The sequence below is a fragment of the Grampus griseus genome, assembly GCF_964374135.1.
Source record: "Grampus griseus genome assembly, chromosome: 18".
In the NCBI taxonomy this organism is placed as follows: Eukaryota; Metazoa; Chordata; class Mammalia; order Artiodactyla; family Delphinidae; genus Grampus; species Grampus griseus.
The window spans coordinates 73,043,694-73,062,949 of record NC_139012.1 but is presented as its reverse complement, the minus strand read 5'-3'; the positions used below and the strand labels follow the sequence as shown (position 1 = coordinate 73,062,949).

Sequence of the window (19,256 nt, the reverse complement as noted above, 5' to 3'; positions counted from 1 at the left end):
CAGTTCCACTCCTAGGTATATGCTCACTAGAAAGGTATATATGCTCACATATATACCAAAGGATAAGTACAAAACTATCCAAGGTAGCATTATTAATAATAGTTTCAAACTGAAAGCAATCCAAAAATTCACTAATAGTAAAACAGATTCAACTGTGGTATAATACTGTATATTAATGAAAATAAACAAACTTCAGAGATATGCAACAGGATGGCGAAATCTCACCAACATATGTTGAGCAAAAAAAGCCAGACAAAAAAAGAATACTTACTGTACGTAAAGTTTCAAAAAAGGTATAACTAATTTATGGTATTAGAAATCAGAATAGTGGTTATCTTTGGAAACAAAGTGGCAGAATAGTGGTTACTTCTGAGAAAGAAGTGTCAGGGATCAGAAGGGATCCTGAGTATGGCTTCTGAGGTGCTAAATGTTCTATTCTTGACCCCTGAGTGATAGTTACATGGATTACATGGTAGTTACAGAGGTTAAACGCAGTCAGCCGAAGCGGACTCCTACTGGTTTGTAAGAGCCAATTATTAAATTTGCAGGAATTTTTCTATAAAAAACAGCCATTGATAAAAATTAAATTACACAAACAGAATAAATTATATTAAAAACAGAAGTGGTAATTACTCAAAACTCCTCACTTCTAACTATTTAACTATTACTTATGCACTTAAGGTTACTTAAGTCTACTGTGTCTACACTATAGAATGGTAGGCTACTACCCATCTTATCTTGACTCTGAGTTCAGTGACTTCATGTTGGTAACTTGAAATCCATCATAGTGAAAGTTTTTATACCAGAGAAACCAGAAAATGCTATAAAACAGGGTTTGATTTCTTGTTTTGTTAACTGTCTAGACTTAAAGTAATGGGGAAGATATTACATTTTAAAAGTGTGTCATTTCTATAGTTGTTACAATGTAAATAGCACAAAAAATGAAGGAAATAATTTTCCAGTATTTGAAAACCATGATCTGATTCATCAAAGTTGCTCAAGTGATTGATCAATGAGTGAAGTTCCCACATATGTTTCTGTTGTTTCGCTTTCATCTGACTCATTAATAAAAACAAAATATCAACTAATATCCTAACAGAACTACATTCCTAATCATCTGTCAACTGCAACCATAGGTACCTACATTTGCAAGAGTTAAGCAAAAAGCAGCAAAGGCATTCGGTGAGGATCCATTGGCTCTATAAAGTTTACACTAAAGAGTACTGTATATTTTATTATTTGTAAATTATATGCTGCACATCCTTTATATCAGTCAGATTTATAATAAATTTGTGTGTGTATATATACGTGTTTATATACACATACGCTTTTTTCTCCTTCAGAAAACTAGTTATTAAACGTTTACCAGTACACTGCTGGTTAGATGATCATCATTCATCAAATATACCCTTATAATGTATACACTTTTCTTCAATAAAAAGATTTTTTTAAGTCACTGTTCACTTGTATAACCACCGATCAACAGTTCTCAAAAGAATACTCCAGGGGCTTCCCTGGTGGCGCAGTGGTTGAGAATCTGCCTGCCAATGCAGAGGACATGGGTTCGAGCCCTGGTCTGGGAGGATCCCACATGCCGCGGAGCAACTGGGCCCGTGAGCCACAACTACTGAGCCTGCGCGTCTGGAACCTGTGCTCCGCAACAAGAGAGGCCGCGATAGTGAGAGACCCGCGCACCGCCATGAAGAGTGGCCCCCGCTTGCCACAGCTAGAGAAAGCCCTCGCACAGAAACGAAGACCCAACACAGCCATAAATAAATAAATAAATTTAAAAGAATACTCCAACCAAGTTTACAATGTCTCTCCATATCAGACATCCCTACATGTAATCAGAGAAGGAAAATATTCAAAAAATGGCCATTTGTTATAATTCAATGAAATGAAGTCCTTTAAGTTTAATAGCTTTAAATTAAGTCTCTGAAGATGATTTACCATACTTTAATTTGAATTCTATCTAAAAGCACATACAACTTTAATCATGAGATCATAATGGAAGCACTGCTCATTTCACTAAGAGTTAATTAATCATAGTCTTATAAATATTTGAGAATCAGAATTTTATTAATTAAATTTATTTTTGGTTTATAATATCAAAACATCTATTCTGTTACCTAATATTTTACTTTTAGACTATCCTTTTTAAATTAAAAAATGCATTTGTTATTTCTATGTATATTTCTACACTGACTCTAGACTTAGATAGTAAAATAAAAATAACCATTTTTCTCAGGTACATTCAAATAAGACTAAAAAATATGGCTGTAAAGGTTAATTTATTCATCTGATTCCCTCTCATCAATAACAATCAACTTGAGGCCAGGAGTCACATATTAAAGTTTGCCTTCCTAGTACCTAGAAGTATGACTAACACAAAGTATGCACTTAATAAAGGTACATTAAGTAAATGGCGTAACAAACTGGCCTCATGATGACGCTGTACCTCAGGGGAAAAAACTGTAAGGCTTGAATAACAGATCACCATACACAGTGACTGTTATTTATTGAAAAATAGCATTTTTAAGATTGGACCTAACTTGAAGCCTGTTAGCAGTTTAAAAAAAAAAAAGAAGAAAAAGATTTAATCACTCTCAGAAAGTGAACTGGTACTCTTAAAAGAAATAGATATTTGTGATACATTAAAATAAGACAGCAAGCATTTTCAAATAAGAGGCTGCATAGCATAATGGTTAAAAGCTCAGGTATTAGAGTTCAAATCCTAGTTCCACCACCTACTTGCAGTTGTAACTTCAGTGTCTCAATTTCTTCGTACACAGTACAGGGAAAATAACCCTGAGCTCACAGGAATTTGTAGGGAGGACTGGGACAGGTTAAGAATGCTCAAGGCAGAGTGAGACCTGTTGCTACTGCTTTTCTTACTAGCTGCTTCCTCATACAGTTCACAAGACTAAACTAAGCATCCAAAGATACTGAGAGTCTTAAGCAAAACATGTAATTTCTCCTCTCCTCTCTTTTTTTAACATCTATAAAGTTAAGTGGCTAGAGCAGAAAAGCAGCTTTCAAACTTCTGACCATGACACAAAGTAATAAATTCATCTTAGATCATGAGCTAGTGTATACAAATATATAACTAAATTTTTACATACTTATATAACAAATTTTTTTCTCAAAATAATACTGTCCTTATAATGGGCAATGCAGTCTGAATTTTCTAGTCTATTTCATTTTTCTTTTTAAGCTGGTTGCAACACACAAAGCTGATTTAAAAAAACCAACAACTCTGAGTACCCTTCAGTACTCGATTTCAAATTAGCTTTCAATGGCAATGGATATCTGTCAGTTTCATCTGAACTGCCTCAAACCCTATCACCGCTTCCAGTGAATTTAAGGACTCCAGTATTCTAATGAATATCTGAGTGCTTACAAGGATCATAACTGAACCAAGCACACCTTTCAAATTCTAATGAAGTTTCTATGAGTTTTTTTTTTAATTGTAATCCCTTTTGTTTCCAGAGTGACTCAGAAAGTCTCTTTTATCTTCAAACAACTCTTCTTTTTCTTTTATTAAAGGGCTTATTTTCCAGTGACATTCTGAGTACTTACATGTGAATGAAGAACAACTAAGATTTAGAAAATTATTTGGAACTTTTTAAGTAAAAGACAATTTACAATATCCAGAGAAATTTATCTGACATTCAACAAATGCTGCCTGGCTGTTTTGTTCTTTGCTTAAGAATCCCATTTTAAAATCAACATTTATTTAATTTTTCTGGAACTCTTTTCAAATCCAACCAGACTTTTAATCTAATTTGGTAGGGATACTACATAATATGAAAAATACTAAAATAAAGAGGAAAAAGATCTGTGATTCCCAAAGCTCCATTCCTTACTCTATGACTTTGGATAAGATACTTTAGCTCTATCTCAGTTTCTTCATTTGTAAAAATGGGGATAAAATGACTGCCTACTACTTGGGACTATTTCATAAATTATTGTGTAATCGCTCCAAATGGTACCTAGCAGGGAAGCATCCAATAAACCACGACCAATATCCTTCTCTTGTGTTATATGAAGGTAAGATAAAGACTGAAAGTTCCTTACCTGGTTCTAAAAGTTTATCTAAAAGCTACTAGCAGAGTGATGGGTGGACTTCAGCCACCACCTTATTCTCTAAACTGCAAACCAAGGCTAGCAGCACAAAAATGAAGAACAGAGGAAGAAACAAAGATGATATATAAGACACAGATTTGTAAGTATCCATTATGCGGCTTTTGTAATGGGGAGAACCAGTTCAACTTCATCAGCAGGAAAATTTATTTATTTATTAGTACCCCTCACTAATCCCAAAAGGATCTGAAATGGAATCACTTACTGTTTTATGACATAATAGCTTGAACAAATTACAAACATAAAAAAATCTAATTCATTTTCAGTGTCCTAGCGAGGTAGAGAGAATATGTCTTTGGCTCTATCTCCTGAATAGAAATACTCAGAAAACATCAGTTTTATTCCATTATGGTCTAAAAAACCACAAGGTGTAGGAAGTTGGTCTGTGTAGAGTCCTTACCACTGACTGAAATCATATAGAGTAAAAATATTCAAATATAGTATGTAATTTTTAAGGATAACCATTTGCTATTAGTTATAAGCTGTATTTTCACAATAAATATCACGGCATAAATGTGATGACATATAGAACCCCTAGCTAGGAAAATAAAACTTCTCTGTGGCAATTCAATAACATCCTCATTCATTTATGACATCATAAAGGAAACAGGAAATGCTATCACTAAAAATTTATTTTTGTCTTTTCATTAAAATTAAGGCTAAGAGAAATGTCAGGTCATCCTGGCTCCTTACTCTGAAAAATTATTTTCAGCATATTTTCCTAAAGTCCATTTTAAGGACAGCACAGAATTTCTACCCAGTATTATGTTTATTCACCAATCAATTTCCCAGATAAAGTAAAAGTACATACTGAACCCAAACCAAAGGAAATTTTCTCATTAAGAAAAAAAATCTTGTTTTACTCTAAAATTTAAAGATAAATCAAAGTTTAAAAAATTTTTATCAATAGTAAAGCGTATCTATCATCTTATTCTGTGAACACTGTAGACACATCTACTTCCTTATAAATCTTTCCCCTACAATTATGTTTTCATTTTAATTCAGAATACTAGTTAAAATACTTTTTAAGTTTTAAAACTTTATTTTGAATATTTCTATAAACGCTCAGGACTTCCCTGGCGGTCCAGTGGTTAGGACTCTGCACTTCCACTGCAGGGGGCACAGGCTCGATCCCTGGTCGGGGAACTAAAATCTGGCCAAAAAAAAGCTCCATTTTAGAGGGCAGACAGCAGAAGCAAGAAGAACTACAATACTGTAGCCTGTGGAACAAAAAGCACATTCACAGAAAGACAGACAAGATGAAAAGGCAGAGGGCTATGTACCAGATGAAGGAACAAGATAAAACCCCAGAAAAACAACATAAATGAAGTGGAGATAGGCAACCTTACAGAAAAAGAATTCAGAATAATGACAGTGAAGATGATCCAGGACCTTGGAAAAAGAATGGAGGCAAAGATCGAGAAGATGCAATAAATGTTTAAAACAAATCTAGAAGAATTAAAGAACAAACAAACAGAGATGAACAACACAATAACTGAAATGAAAAATACACTAGAAGGAATCAATAGCAGAATAACTGAGGCAGAAGAACAGATAAGTGACCTGGAAGACAGAATGGTGGAATTCACTGTTGCAGAACAGAATAAAGAAAAAAGAATGAAAAGAAATGAAGACAGCCTAAGAGACCTCTGGGACAACATTAAATGCAACAACATTCACATTATAGGGGTCCCAGAAGGAGAAGAGAGAGAGAAAAGACCAAAGAAAATATTCAAAGAGATTATAGTCGAAAACTTCCCTAACATGGGAAAGGAAATAGCCACCCAAGTCCAGGAAGCGCAGTGAGTCCTATACAGGATAAACCCAAGGAGAAACACGCCAAGACACATAGTAATCAAACTGGCAAAAATTAAAGACAAAGAAAAATTATTGAAAGCAGCAAAGGAAAAACGACAAATAACATACAAGGGAACTCCCATAAGGTTAACAGCTGATTTCTCAGCAGAAACTCTACAAGCCAGAAGGGAGTGGCATGATATACTTAAAGTGATGAAAGGGAAGAACCTACAATCAAGATTACTCTACCCCGCAAGGATCTCATTCAGATTCAATGGAGAAATCAAAAGCTTTACAGACAAGCAAAGGCTAAGAGAATTCAGCACCACCAAACCAGCTCTACAACAAATGCTAAAGGAACTTCTCTAAGTGGGAAACACAAGAGAGGAAAAGGATCCACAAAAACAAAACCATTAAGAAAATGGTAATAGGAACATACATATCGATAATTACCTTAAACGTGAATGGATTAAATGCTCCAACCAAAAGACAGAGGCTTGCTGAATGGATACAAAAACAAGAGCCATATATATGCTGTCTACAAGAGACCCACTTCAGACCTAGGGACACATACAGACTGAAAGTGAGGGGATGGAAAAAGATATTCCAGGCAAACAGAAATCTGAAGAAAGCTGGAGTAGCAATACTCATATCAGATAAAATAGACTTTAAAATAAAGAATGTTACAAGAGACAAGGAAGGACACTACATAATGATCATTCCAAGAAGATATAACAATTATAAATATGTATGCACCCAACATAGGAGAACCTCAATACATAAGGCAACTGCTAACAGCTATAAAAGAGGAAATCGACAGTAACACAATAATAGTGGGGGACTTTAACACCTCACTTGCACCAATGGACAGATTATCCATAATGAAAATAAATAAGGAAACAGAAGCTTTAAATGATACAATAGACCAGATAGATTTAACTGATAGGACATTCCATCCAAAAACAGCAGATTACACTTCCTTCTCAAGTGCGCATGGAACATTCTCCAGGATCGATCACATCCTGGGTCACAAATCAAGCCTCAGTAAATTTAAGAAAATTGAAATCATATCAAGCATTTTTTCTGACCACAACACTATGTGATTAGAAATGAATTACAGGGAAAAAAATGTAAAAATCACATACACATGGAGGCTAAACAATACGTTACTAAATAACCAAGAGATCACTGAACAAATCAAAGAGGAAATCAAAAAATACCTAGAGACAAATGACAATGAAAACACGATGATCCAAAACCTATGAGATGCAGCAAAAGCAGTTCTAAGAAGGAAGTTTATAGTCATACAGGTCTACCTCAAGAAACAAGAAAAATCTCAAATAAACAATCTAACCTTACACCTAAAGGAACTAGAGAAAGAAGAACAAACAAAACCCAAAGTTAGCAGAAGGAAAGAAATCATAACTATCAGAGCAGAAATAAATGAAATAGAAACAAAGAGAACAAGAGCAAAGATCAATAAAGCTAAAAGCTGGTTCTTGGAGAAGATAAACAAAATTGATAAACCATTAGCCAGAGTCATCAAGAAAAAGAGGGAGAGGACTCAAATCAATAAAATTAGAAATGAAAAAGGAGAAGTTACAACAGACACCACAGAAATACAAAGCACCCTAAGAGACTACTACAAGCAACTCTATGCCAACAAAATGGACAACCTGGAAGAAATGGACAAATTCTTAGAAAGGTATAACCTTCCAAGACTGAACCAGAAGAAAACAGAAAATATGAACAGACCAATCACAAGTAATGAAATTGAAACTGTGATTAAAAATCTTCCAACAAACAGAAGTCCAGGACCAGATGGCTTCACAGGTGAATTCTATCAAACATTTAGAGAAGAGCTAACACCGATCCTTCTCAAACTCTTCCAAAAAATTACAGAGGAAGGAACACTCCAAACTCATTCTATGAGGCCACCATCACCCTGATACCAAAACCAGACAAAGATACTACAAAAAAAGAAAATTACAGACCAATATCACTGATGAATATAGAGGCAAAAATCCTCAACAAAATACTAGCAAACAGAATCCAACAACACATTAAAAGGATCATACACCATGATCAAGTGGGATTTATCCCAGGGATGCAAGGATTCTTCAATATATGCAAATCAATCAATGTGATACACCATATTAACAAATTGAAGAATAAAAACCATATGATCACCTCAATAGATGCAGAAAAAGCTTTTGACAAAATTCAACACGCATTTATGATAAAAACTCTCCAAGAAGTGGGCAAAGAAGGAACCTACCTCAACATAATAATATATGACAAACCCACGGCCAACATCATTCTCAATGGTGAAAAACTGAAAGCATTTCCTCTAAGATCAGGAATGAGACAAGGATGTCCACTGTCACCACTATTATTCAACATAGTTTTGGAAGTCCTAGCCACAGCAATCAGAGAAGAAAAAGAAATAAAAGAAATACAAATTGGAAAAGAAGAAGTAAAACTGTCAGTGTCTGCAGATTACATGATACTATACACAGAGAATCCTAAAAATGCCACCAGAAGACTACTAGAGCTAATCAATGAATTTGGTAAAGTTGCAGGATACAAAATTAATGCACAGAAATCTCTTGCATTCCTATACACTAATGATGAAAAATCTGAAAGAGAAATTATGGAAACACTCCCATTTACCACTGCAACAAAAAGAATAAAATATCTAGGAATAAACTACCTAGGGACACAAAAGACCTGTATGCAGAAAACTATAAGACACTGATGAAAGAAATTAAAGATGATACAAACAGATGGAGAGATATACCATGTTCTTGGATTGGAAAAATCAATATTGTGAAAATGACTATATTACCCAAAGCAATCTACAGATTCAATGCAATCCATATCAAATTACCAATGGCATTTTTTACGGAACTAGAACAAATCATCTCAAAATTTGTATGGAGACACAAAAGACCCCGAATAGCCAAAGCAGTCTTGAGGGGAAAAAACGGAGCTGGAGGAATCAGACTCCCTGACTTCAGACCATACTACAAAGCTACAGTAATCAAGACAATATGGTACTGGCACAAAATCAGAAACATAGATCAATGGAACAAGATAGAAAGCCCAGAGATAAACCCACGCACGTATGGTCAACTAATCCATGACAAAGGAGGCAAAGATATACAATGGAGAAAAGGCAGTCTCTTCAATAAGTGGTGCTGGGAAAACTGGACAGCTACACGTTAAAGAATGAAATTAGAACACTCCCTAACACCATACACAAAAATAAACTCAAAATGGATTCGAGACCTAAATCTAAGACCAGACACTATAAAACTCTTAGAGGAAAACATAGGAAGAACACTCTTTGACATAAATCACAGCAAGATCTTTTTTGATCCACCTCCTAGAGTAATAGAAATAAAAACAAAAATAAACAAATGGGACCTAATGAAACTTAAAAGCTTTTGCAAAGCAAAGGAAACCATAAACAAGATGAAAAGACAACTCTCAGAATGGGAGAAAATATTCACAAACGCATCAACGGACAAAGGATTAATCTCCAAAATATATAAACAGCTCATGCAGCTCAATATTAAAGAAATAAACAACCCAATCAAAAAATGGGCAGAAGACCTAAACAGACATTTCTCCAAAGAAGACATACAGATGGCCAAGAAGCACATGAAAAGCTGCTCAACATCACTAATTATTAGAGAAATGCAAATCAAAACTACAATGAGGTATCACCTCACACCAGTTAGAATGGGCATCATCAGAAAATCTACAAACAACAAATGCTGGAGAGGGTGTGGAGAAAAGGGAACCCTCTTGCACTCTTGGTGGGAATGTAAATGGGTACAGCCACTATGGAGAACAGTACGGAGGTTCCTTAAAAAACTAAAAATAGAATTACCATATGATCCAGCAATCCCACTACTGGGCATATACCCAGAGAAAACCATAATTCAGAAAGAGTCATGCACCCCAATGTTCACTGCAGCCCTATTTACAATAGCCAGGTCATGGAAGCAACCTAAATGCCCATCGACAGAGGAATGGATAAAGAAGATGTGGTACATATATACAGTGGAATATTACTCAGCCATAAAAAGGAATGAAATTAGGTCATTTGTTGAGACGTGGATGGATTTAGAGACTGTCATACAGAGTGAAGTAAGTCAGAAAGAGAAAAACAAATATCGTATATTAACGCATGTATGTGGAACCTAGAAAAATGGTACAGATGAACCTGTTTGCAGGGCAGAAGTTGAGACACAGATGTAGAGAACAAACGTATGGACACCAAGGGGGAAAGCCGCAGGGGGGTGGGAAAAAAAGAAAATACAAACTACCTCCTCATCCTCCTCTAAGTGAACGTGGACTACTATTTAAGATTCAAAATTATTTCCTATTTAATTTTGTCATTTTTTATCTTTAATTATCAGAATTGTGATGATATTTAATACAATTTTGAAATTCAAAGAATGAAAAGCTCCATTTTACTTAAGATTTCTGTGTGTGTGTGTTAAGAAATATATACACCTCTGAGGTTACTGACAGTACAGAATGGTCTTCAAAATGCAAAGACTGCATAGGTTTTTGATTCAAAGTTTTTTAAAAAACCTCTTCCATGTCAAAACCAGGGTCCTCTGAAAAGCCCACTAAAAGTATAATAAGCAACAAACATCACGGGCTTAAAGTGAGTGGGTTACAAAGAGGTAGTCTTGCCTTGTCATCTCTCCCTCTTGCTCTACAATCCTTGTCCCTACTTGTAGAGGGTTTTTCACTCTTTGATATAGGATGTGCTCGGCCTACAGGTCCCCGGGCTCCTCCTCCTGGCATTTCTTTCCTCAGAGGTCTTACTTCTCGATTGGGACGCCTTATCTGAGGTGGAGCTCTGACAAAAAAATAAATACATAAAATTAAAATTAATCAAAGGCAAAAGTATTTCAATACTACATTAGTCAATAAAACTATTAAATCAATAAGCCCACAAGGTCAATTTTTCCCCCTTTTGCCAATTCACGGCTACAACTCTTAGGTCAGTTTTTAAAGTGCTTTTCTGTAAAGTATACTGGTTGATACAAACATTAAATACGTATAAATGACACATACAGCAGCAATTATTTTGTCAAAAATAACATTCACCAACAGAGGGCAACACAGACTATTCCTATCTAATAACCTTAATAGTGTTAACAGAAAATCAATTCCTTTATTCATTACTGTCCTAAGCCAAATAAGTAACTTTAAAAAAAAATCATTAAAAGCTGAAAGGACAAGAATTCAAAACATATTTATTTGCATAGCTTACTAGTTTATCCTTTACAACCAAAATGATTTTCTCTGCTTCCATGTTAGAAAAACCATTTCATTCATCAAATTACAAACAGCAGGGCTTAATGAAATCTTCTTAATTTATGTGCAAAGTTTATGTGTAAAAATATTACTCATGCTTTGAGGGTGTCAAAAATCACAGGATCATTCAAATTATACAGGCCCCCAAATGGGAATCAAGAATTTTGATAACTATATGTGGCAAAGGATGTTAATTCTATTTATGGTGGTGATCATTTCACAATATACACAAATATTGAATCATTATGTTGTACACCTGAAACTAATGTAATACATGTCAATTATACAGCAATTTTAAAAAAGAATTTTGATAAATACATAAATATAATTATGCTTACAAAGTGGCATATTTTGTCTAATGTAATGTGAAACATGTCTTCTTCAAATAGTGAAATTATGGGGCTTCTCAGAACAGTATTTATTTGCCTCTCTCTGGGTGTTGGGGGAGACTCCATCACTTTGTGTCTAAGCTTTTAGTTCTTCCTCCCTGAACTGCCTCTGCCTCTGTTTTCCTACCTTTACTCTCTTTACAGCTCTGCCTGTATTTGCAGCCCTTCACATCCCATATGTGTGTTCCTTTTCCACCCATGTGCCAAAATCTATTCTTATCCCTTTTCCAGCTTCATGCTTTTAATTCATCTAACTCATCACGGAGTTTCTCTTCCTGGTATCAGAAAAAGTCTCACATGTGTATTACTCAATGAACTCAGGAAAACAGGAAAATGGATGAAAACCAGGAAGGTTGAAAACTCAAGGTAAAAAATAGTTAACATATTGCAGCATCTTCAGACTACTGGAATTAGACCGCTACATGAAAGTGCTGAGGATGAGAGAGGCTGGTGAAAAGTGTATGTCTTTCTACTAGGTTACCATACACTGACATCTGAATCCTTGGAGTCCAATCCAGTTAAACAGTTATTTACTGAACACCCACACCTGTTAGGAGGTATATATCCTCTACTGTGCTAGGCCCTAGGAGGAGACAAAGATGAATAAGCAATCTTGTGGGGAAAAAATCCACAGGAAAGGAACTTGAAAATCGTGTATAGTGAAATAGTTATAAGGCATTCTCAAATTTAAAGGTATTATTATGGTTTTGGTTCTAGCGCATTATTAGTCTTTTAAGTATTCTGTCAATAAGGTAAAAATGTAATGAGACTGGTAAAGACTAAAAAACTAAAAATGTTATGTTGCTCTATTCCTAGTATTTCATTGCAACCATTGTTTTTTGAACGAATTTCTGTTTTGTTTTGGTTTTTTTTTGCGGTATGCGGGCCTCTCACTGCTGTGGCCTCTCCCGCTGCGGAGCACAGGCTCCAGACGCGCAGGCTCAGCGGCCATGGCTCACAGGCCCAGCTGCTGAATGGCATGTGGGATCTTCCAGGACCGGGGCACGAACCCGCGTCCCCTGCATAGGCAGGTGGACTCTCAACCACTGCGCCACCAGGGAAGCCCTCTGTTTGGTTTTGATGAAGAGGTATAAAGTAGTAGAGCAGAACTTTACTGTTTTATCTCTCTCTCTCTCTCTCTCTCTCTCTCTATATATATATATATATATATATATATCTGTGTATGTATAATGTCTTTCCTGAATTGGATTCCTGGCCAAAGACAATAAAAAGCGGCTGACAATCTCTTCCACACAGAACACACGTCAAGTCTGCCCTTCTGCTAGCAGCTGCGCCTGCTATTTAAATAGTCTGTCATTGTTTGTGGTCCTGCTTTCTGGAGGCACAGCCAGCCCGAAGCTCTTGCTCACACAGCAAGCCCGTCCTTACAGCTGCGTGCCAGGCTGCTCGGTGGCCTCGCTGACGAGGGGTGAACTGCAGGGACTCTGGAAACATTTCTTCTGCCTCCTCAGCTTGTGCTTTCCCGCCTCAGCTTGCTATTTAGCGGTCACTGAGGAGTCCTGCTTGCAGCCCACATTGCACACACAGCCAGTTCAGTAAAGCTGTGCTGCGAGAATTATGTCAAAGCTCGTTCACAGGCTGCACTCCAGGTGTTTGCTGCTGCTGACCTTGTCCTGCCACTCAGTATTCTGACGGGCTCATAAACGGTCTGAAGGAAACTGCTCAAGAGGCCAGATGTGGCATTTGTGGCAAGTCCCACGTCTCACAGAAAGTGTGCCTGTGCTTTGCAGGTCTTCAGTTCCGTCTCACTGCAGTTTGATAGTACATTGGAAACAGACTGTCAGCTTCCCAAAGGACACCCTTGACTCTGTTCTGTACTTCTTCCTCCATTAGGGCATCACTGCCCAATGGCATGCTTCAATTTAAGGACTCAGTGACAGCTTCCAGGCTGTAAAAAATAAGTCTCAGGGCTTCTTTTACTGGTCTCTTTTTAAAAAGAGACTTTATTAGTAGGGTTGCACAGCATCGTCAGCCTCTGCCCCAATGGTCAAACACAGGCTGACACCCTGCTAGCTTACAGCATTTCAAATATAGAGAATAACTGGAAATCTGCAGATAAAAGAGTAGCATGTCTACGCTGAGCTCAGTTCTCCTACTGGAGGATATTTCCCCGTAGGAATGGGAAGAAAGATGCCTTACCCTATCATATGCAAATAAGCCTGACTTCCTCCAAAAGCCAATATTCCCTTTCTAAGCAATATTAAATATCAATATTATATGTAAATGTTCTTACAGCACTGCTTGTAATAGTAAACACCTGGAAACAACCCAAAGGTCCAGTATCAGAACAGATGCATAAATTATTATACATTCACATAATGGGATACTATATTCACGTGAACATGAATTACAGACACATGCAATAATAATAGATCAATCTCAGGACCACAATGTTGAGTGAAAAAGTAAGTTCAAAGAACACATACAGTATGATTCTAAGCAAAACAAGATACTGTGTGGAGATTAATATGTATGTGCTAAAAGTATAAAGAAAGGCAAAGGAATGATAAACCCCAAATCCAGGACAGTGGCTAACTCTGAAAGAGGAGGGGAGGGAACAGGATGCAGAGGAGCTCATAGGGGGCCTTCAAGGTAATGCTAATGTTCTTTATCTTAAACTCCATGGTGGGTACATAGATCCTACTGTATTATAACTCCTTATTCGTTACATAAATTTTATTATTCATATTAGTTACTTGGTAGTTAATAAACTTTAAATATGATGAATATAACAACACCACTAATTAAATTATTTGAGCACCTAAGAAAATGAAATTATAGGGTTGCTACAAAGTTTTTGGCATGTTCTAGAAACACACATGTGCTAGTGATGTGGGCTCAGAGTACACATCCTCAGTTGAACCTACTGTATTACTGCCTGGCAAATCTCCATAAAAGATTGGGCAACAGAAATAGAACTGTCTGTCAGACAGCACCACGCATCCAGGGTTCCAGAAATCAAAGGGGAAGAGACCTCTTCTGAAGATGCCTTCATTCCACACCATATTTAGAAACAGGGTCAAAGATACTATCACAATTTTCTCCAATTGCTACACAGGCACCTTCTTAAGATTCCCATCTATTCAGCTCTTTCTATTTCTTCCAGCTTTCTGTTTCATGATTATTCTAAATTCTTTGGTTGTATCTGTTTGTTCATACATTGTTAGAATTCTAGTATAAGAAAAAGAAATTTGGAACAGGTCTTATATATGCCCAAGAACATAAATCAAATTACTGAAACTTCTGTAAAAGGAAGAAAAATACTCTTACTTTGCTATGACATTAATCTATATGAATTAAACAGGAAAACATACCTCTCCATAGCTAATGAAAAAAAACACGAGTTCCAAGTAGTTCATACTGATATTTTTACTATAAGGACTTGGGGTCAATATATGAGACTTTGAGTCCAAGAGAAATTATTTGGTAAGAAATCAGGAGGCAAGAAAGCAAAGCTTAAACAGAAATTAGAGGACTTATTATTTGAAATTAACGATTAAGAATTTTATTTATTTATTTATTTATTTTTTTAACGTACGCGGGCCTCTCACTGTTGTGGCCTCTCCCGTTGAGGAGCACAGGCTCCGGACACGCAGGCCCAGCGGCCATGGTTCACGGGCCTAGCTGCTCCGCGGCATGTGGGATCTTCCTGGACCGGGGCACGAACCCGTGTCCCCTGCATTGGCAGGCAGACTCTCAACCACTGCACCACCAGGGAAGCCCAAGAATTTTTTTTTTAATATTTAGTTGGCTGCCTCAGGTCTTAGTTGCGGCACGTGGGATCTTCATTGCTGCATCTTTTTAGTTGCAGCATGCAGGATCTTTAGTTGTGGCATGCGGGATCAAGTTCCCAGACCAGAGATTGAACCCGGGCCCCTTGCATTGGGAGTGCAGTGTCTTAGCTACTGGCCTGCCAGGGAAGTCCAATGATTAAGAATTTTAATGTCCACTCTCATCAAATATATGACTGCTATTTTTTCAAATCAGAAAATATATGTTTATCTAATAAGGACAGGAACTACACTGGCTGTTGACATAAAAACGTTGCAAACACGATTCCTCCCTTCACAGAGAAACAGCATGGTGATCCGGAGTTAGCATTAGATTTAGAATCCTAAACCCTGGGTGCCTTCCTACTCCCAGGTCCACCAATTACTGATTATATGAGCATATCACTTAACATCTACAAGCCTCATATTCTTCCTCTGTAAATGGGGATGATTAATACTTAACAGAATTGTTTAAATCTATTTTTCATTGAGGTATACCATATATTCAGTAAAATGTACATATATTAGGTATACAACTCAATAAATTTTGGTACTGTATAACCACCAGTAGAACAAAGAGCATTTCCCAATACCCCAGAAAGTTTTTTTCATGGCCCCTGTTAGTAAATATCAGCTGGTAAAGGTAACCATTATTTTGACCTTACTATCATAGATTAGGTTCGCCTGTTCTAGTTTCATAAAATGGAATCCTATAGTACATACTCTTTCAACATTACCTGTGAAATTCATCCATGTTCCTGTATATAGCCGTTTATCTTTCTTCACTGCTGTGGAGTATTCTATTGCATAAATATACAACTTATCAATTCTGTGAATGGACACCTGAGCTGTTTTCTATTTGAGGTTTATTATTAAAGCCTCTATGAATATGGGAATTATCCTCATGGTAAACAGAAGCATTCATTTCTTTGGGATCTGTATCCAGGAGCAGAATAGCTGCATCATAAAGTGTATGTAAGATTAGCTTTAGTAAATATAGCCAACGGTATTCCAGAGTAGTGATGCCATTCTACACTCCCATCACCATGTACGAGAGTGCCAGTTGTCCCACCCTAGTCATTCTGGGGGTGGGGTGGGGTGTAATGGTGTCTCATTGTGGTTCTACCTTGCCTTTCTTGAATGGCTACAGATGTTAAACACCTTTTCAACAAGATGCTTATTAGCCATGTGAATATCTTTTGTATAGTATCTGTTCCAGTCTTTAGTCCATTTTCTTTCAACTGGGTTGCCTGACTTTTTCTTATTGATTTACTGATCGTTGTTCTTTATATATTCTGGATACAAGTCCTTTGTCATACATATGCTTTGCAAACATCTTCTACCAGTATATGGCTTTCCTTTTTTTTTTAACTTTCTACCAGTATATGACTTGTCTTAATGGTGCATCTCTTGATGAAAAGAAGTTCATAATTTTAGAATTCTGACTTACTGACCTTTTATCTTTAATGCTTTATTGTCCAGTTTAATAAATCTTTGCTACCCCAAGAAGATGATAATATCCCTTCCATGTTTTCTTCTGGAAGTTTTATTTTATTACCTTTTTACATTTTAGGTGGTGATCTATTTCAAATTAGTTTTTCTATATGATGTGAGGTAAGGGGTTGAGATTTTCCTCACCACATGGACATTCAATTAACCCAGAAGCATTTACTGACAAGACCCACCTTTCCCTACTGAATTGCAGTGGTGCCTCTTCATAAATCACGTGACTCCATAGAACTTAACCTTTAATAAGTTCCAGTTCTAAAAAGAACTTTAGAAATTTTAGTTATTTGCTATCAGAAAATTATAAACAAATATTTTAGTATGATATATTCCAGAGTCAGTTCAAAATATTAATTTTTCAACAAATATCTGAACTTTTGATGAATGCAAGATACTACACTACGTAATAGAAAAGGCTTTTTTGTATACTGGATTAAGTCTTCCCTCACTATCTAACAAGCAAATCAATCACACTCAGAAACACATGGAGTACTATAAGCCATGCTGATACGAGTTGCTTTATATCCTCAAGGGTACTTTTTGTGCAAAAAAATCTCTTCAAAGGTTTACTTTGATTTTTTAAATATTCAATTTATTAAAGTTAAAACTGCAGAAATTCGGTTAGTCCTTAAAGCTTTTAGATTCACTTACAAATATTTTTTTATGTACAAGAGCAGCAGATTTTAGAAGTCACTTTTAAGAGGTTTTTGAATAATGCTTGATGCCATTCACAAACCTGGCTAATTAAATGCCACTAAAATTTTTAACATACGTTTATAAATGTAATATATTTTATTTCCTTCTTAGTTCTTCAATTGTCTTACTTAACAAAGCATAACTTACATATAAATACTTTCATAAACTTAGTAAGTTAAACTTATAAATGAGGTAAGCCTAATTTCTCCTAAATGTTCCCCAAAAGTACTTAACATAAATTTTCATGTAAAATCACAGATCTAAATTATTCCATAATACACTTAAAATTGGAATTGCATGCTTGTCACCCTCATTAGCCATATTGTCTTAAATTACAAGTACATAAAAATAATAAATAAATATGTACATATCCCTTAACAAAAAATACTACTATTACAGTTTTGAGTCTCTTAGACATTTCTACTCTTAATTCTAAATGTCACTGGAGTTGAAAGATGCTTACCCACTACAGAAGACAATTAGCCAAGTTAACCAAGGTAATATTTAGCCAAAAATTTCTGCTGGTATGAGATCTGGAGCTGCAGACATACTTCTCACACCAAATATTATACAGTCCCATTTAATATCACGGGGGCTGCCCTCTTAGCATTTTGATGTTACCCACAACTAGGTATTTCAGCAAGAACAGGGGCGAGACTCTTGTCAGAGACTCTGATGGGACATACTGATCCTTATTTAAAGTTGCTAAGCCAGTCATTCTATCACTTCTAAGGTAGGGGAAGGGGACGATAACATTACTAATTATTTTGTCTAATGGTAGGATGCCACTACTCCCAGGCAGGTTGATTATTTAATTTTACCTTGCTCTTCTTTGGATCTAAAGATAGGCCCTTGCCTTTTCCATTTAACTCTAAAGACCTTTGAACTTGAAAAACTTAAAATATTTAATTTATCTTATGTCTAACTGTAAAGACCTTAAAACTAGATGGACAATGGCACTCTTTCAGAGTATAGGGACTACACAATTTTTACAGATTATATTAAAATACTATCAGTTGAACTTTAAATATCTCATAGTTTTTTGTCTAGTTTATGGTCAAGTTCTGAAAATATTCTACTGATTTTCAGAACACTGGAATACAAAACAATATGATATAGTCCATGCATTCAAGAAGCTTATAGTTTAGCTAAAAATATATACATATTTTATGTATTATATTGGACATCCCTTTCTATCCACATATAAATCCTGCAATGAAAGCCTCGCTGAAGACGAGTTCCCAACTAAACTATAAATAAAAGTCCTCAGAAACAACAAACTGGAGGATAAGACCCTCAAGAACTTATGATAAATATATAGATACAGTTTATCTCTAATGAATTGAATTTTCTATCTTTCAGTTTTCTTTTCTGTAACATTAAAAAAAAAACTCTGGATAAAATGTAACAAATATCCTGTTTATATATAGGTGATCTTACCAGAAGATAAGAGAAATACCTAACAGTCAAAAAATAAATAAAATACAGCTGACGGCATGGCAGTCCTTGAGGGTTTCCAGGGCTCGAGGTTTAATGAGCACAAAGTGAGGCCCGCGACAAGGCCTGAGGCCTACAAATGTCAAAGCTGAGC

General features: G+C 36.0%; 1 protein-coding gene across 1 annotated transcript in view; it reads right to left on the bottom strand.

Annotated features, from left to right (window-relative positions):
- Positions 1–19,256, bottom strand: part of KATNAL1 (katanin catalytic subunit A1 like 1) — a 72,185-nt gene that overhangs the window by 30,672 nt on the left and 22,257 nt on the right. The window contains exon 4 of the mRNA XM_082675663.1: positions 10,654–10,822. Coding sequence (XP_082531789.1) covers positions 10,654–10,822 — 169 coding nt within the window. The remainder of the gene's footprint in view (positions 1–10,653; positions 10,823–19,256) is intronic.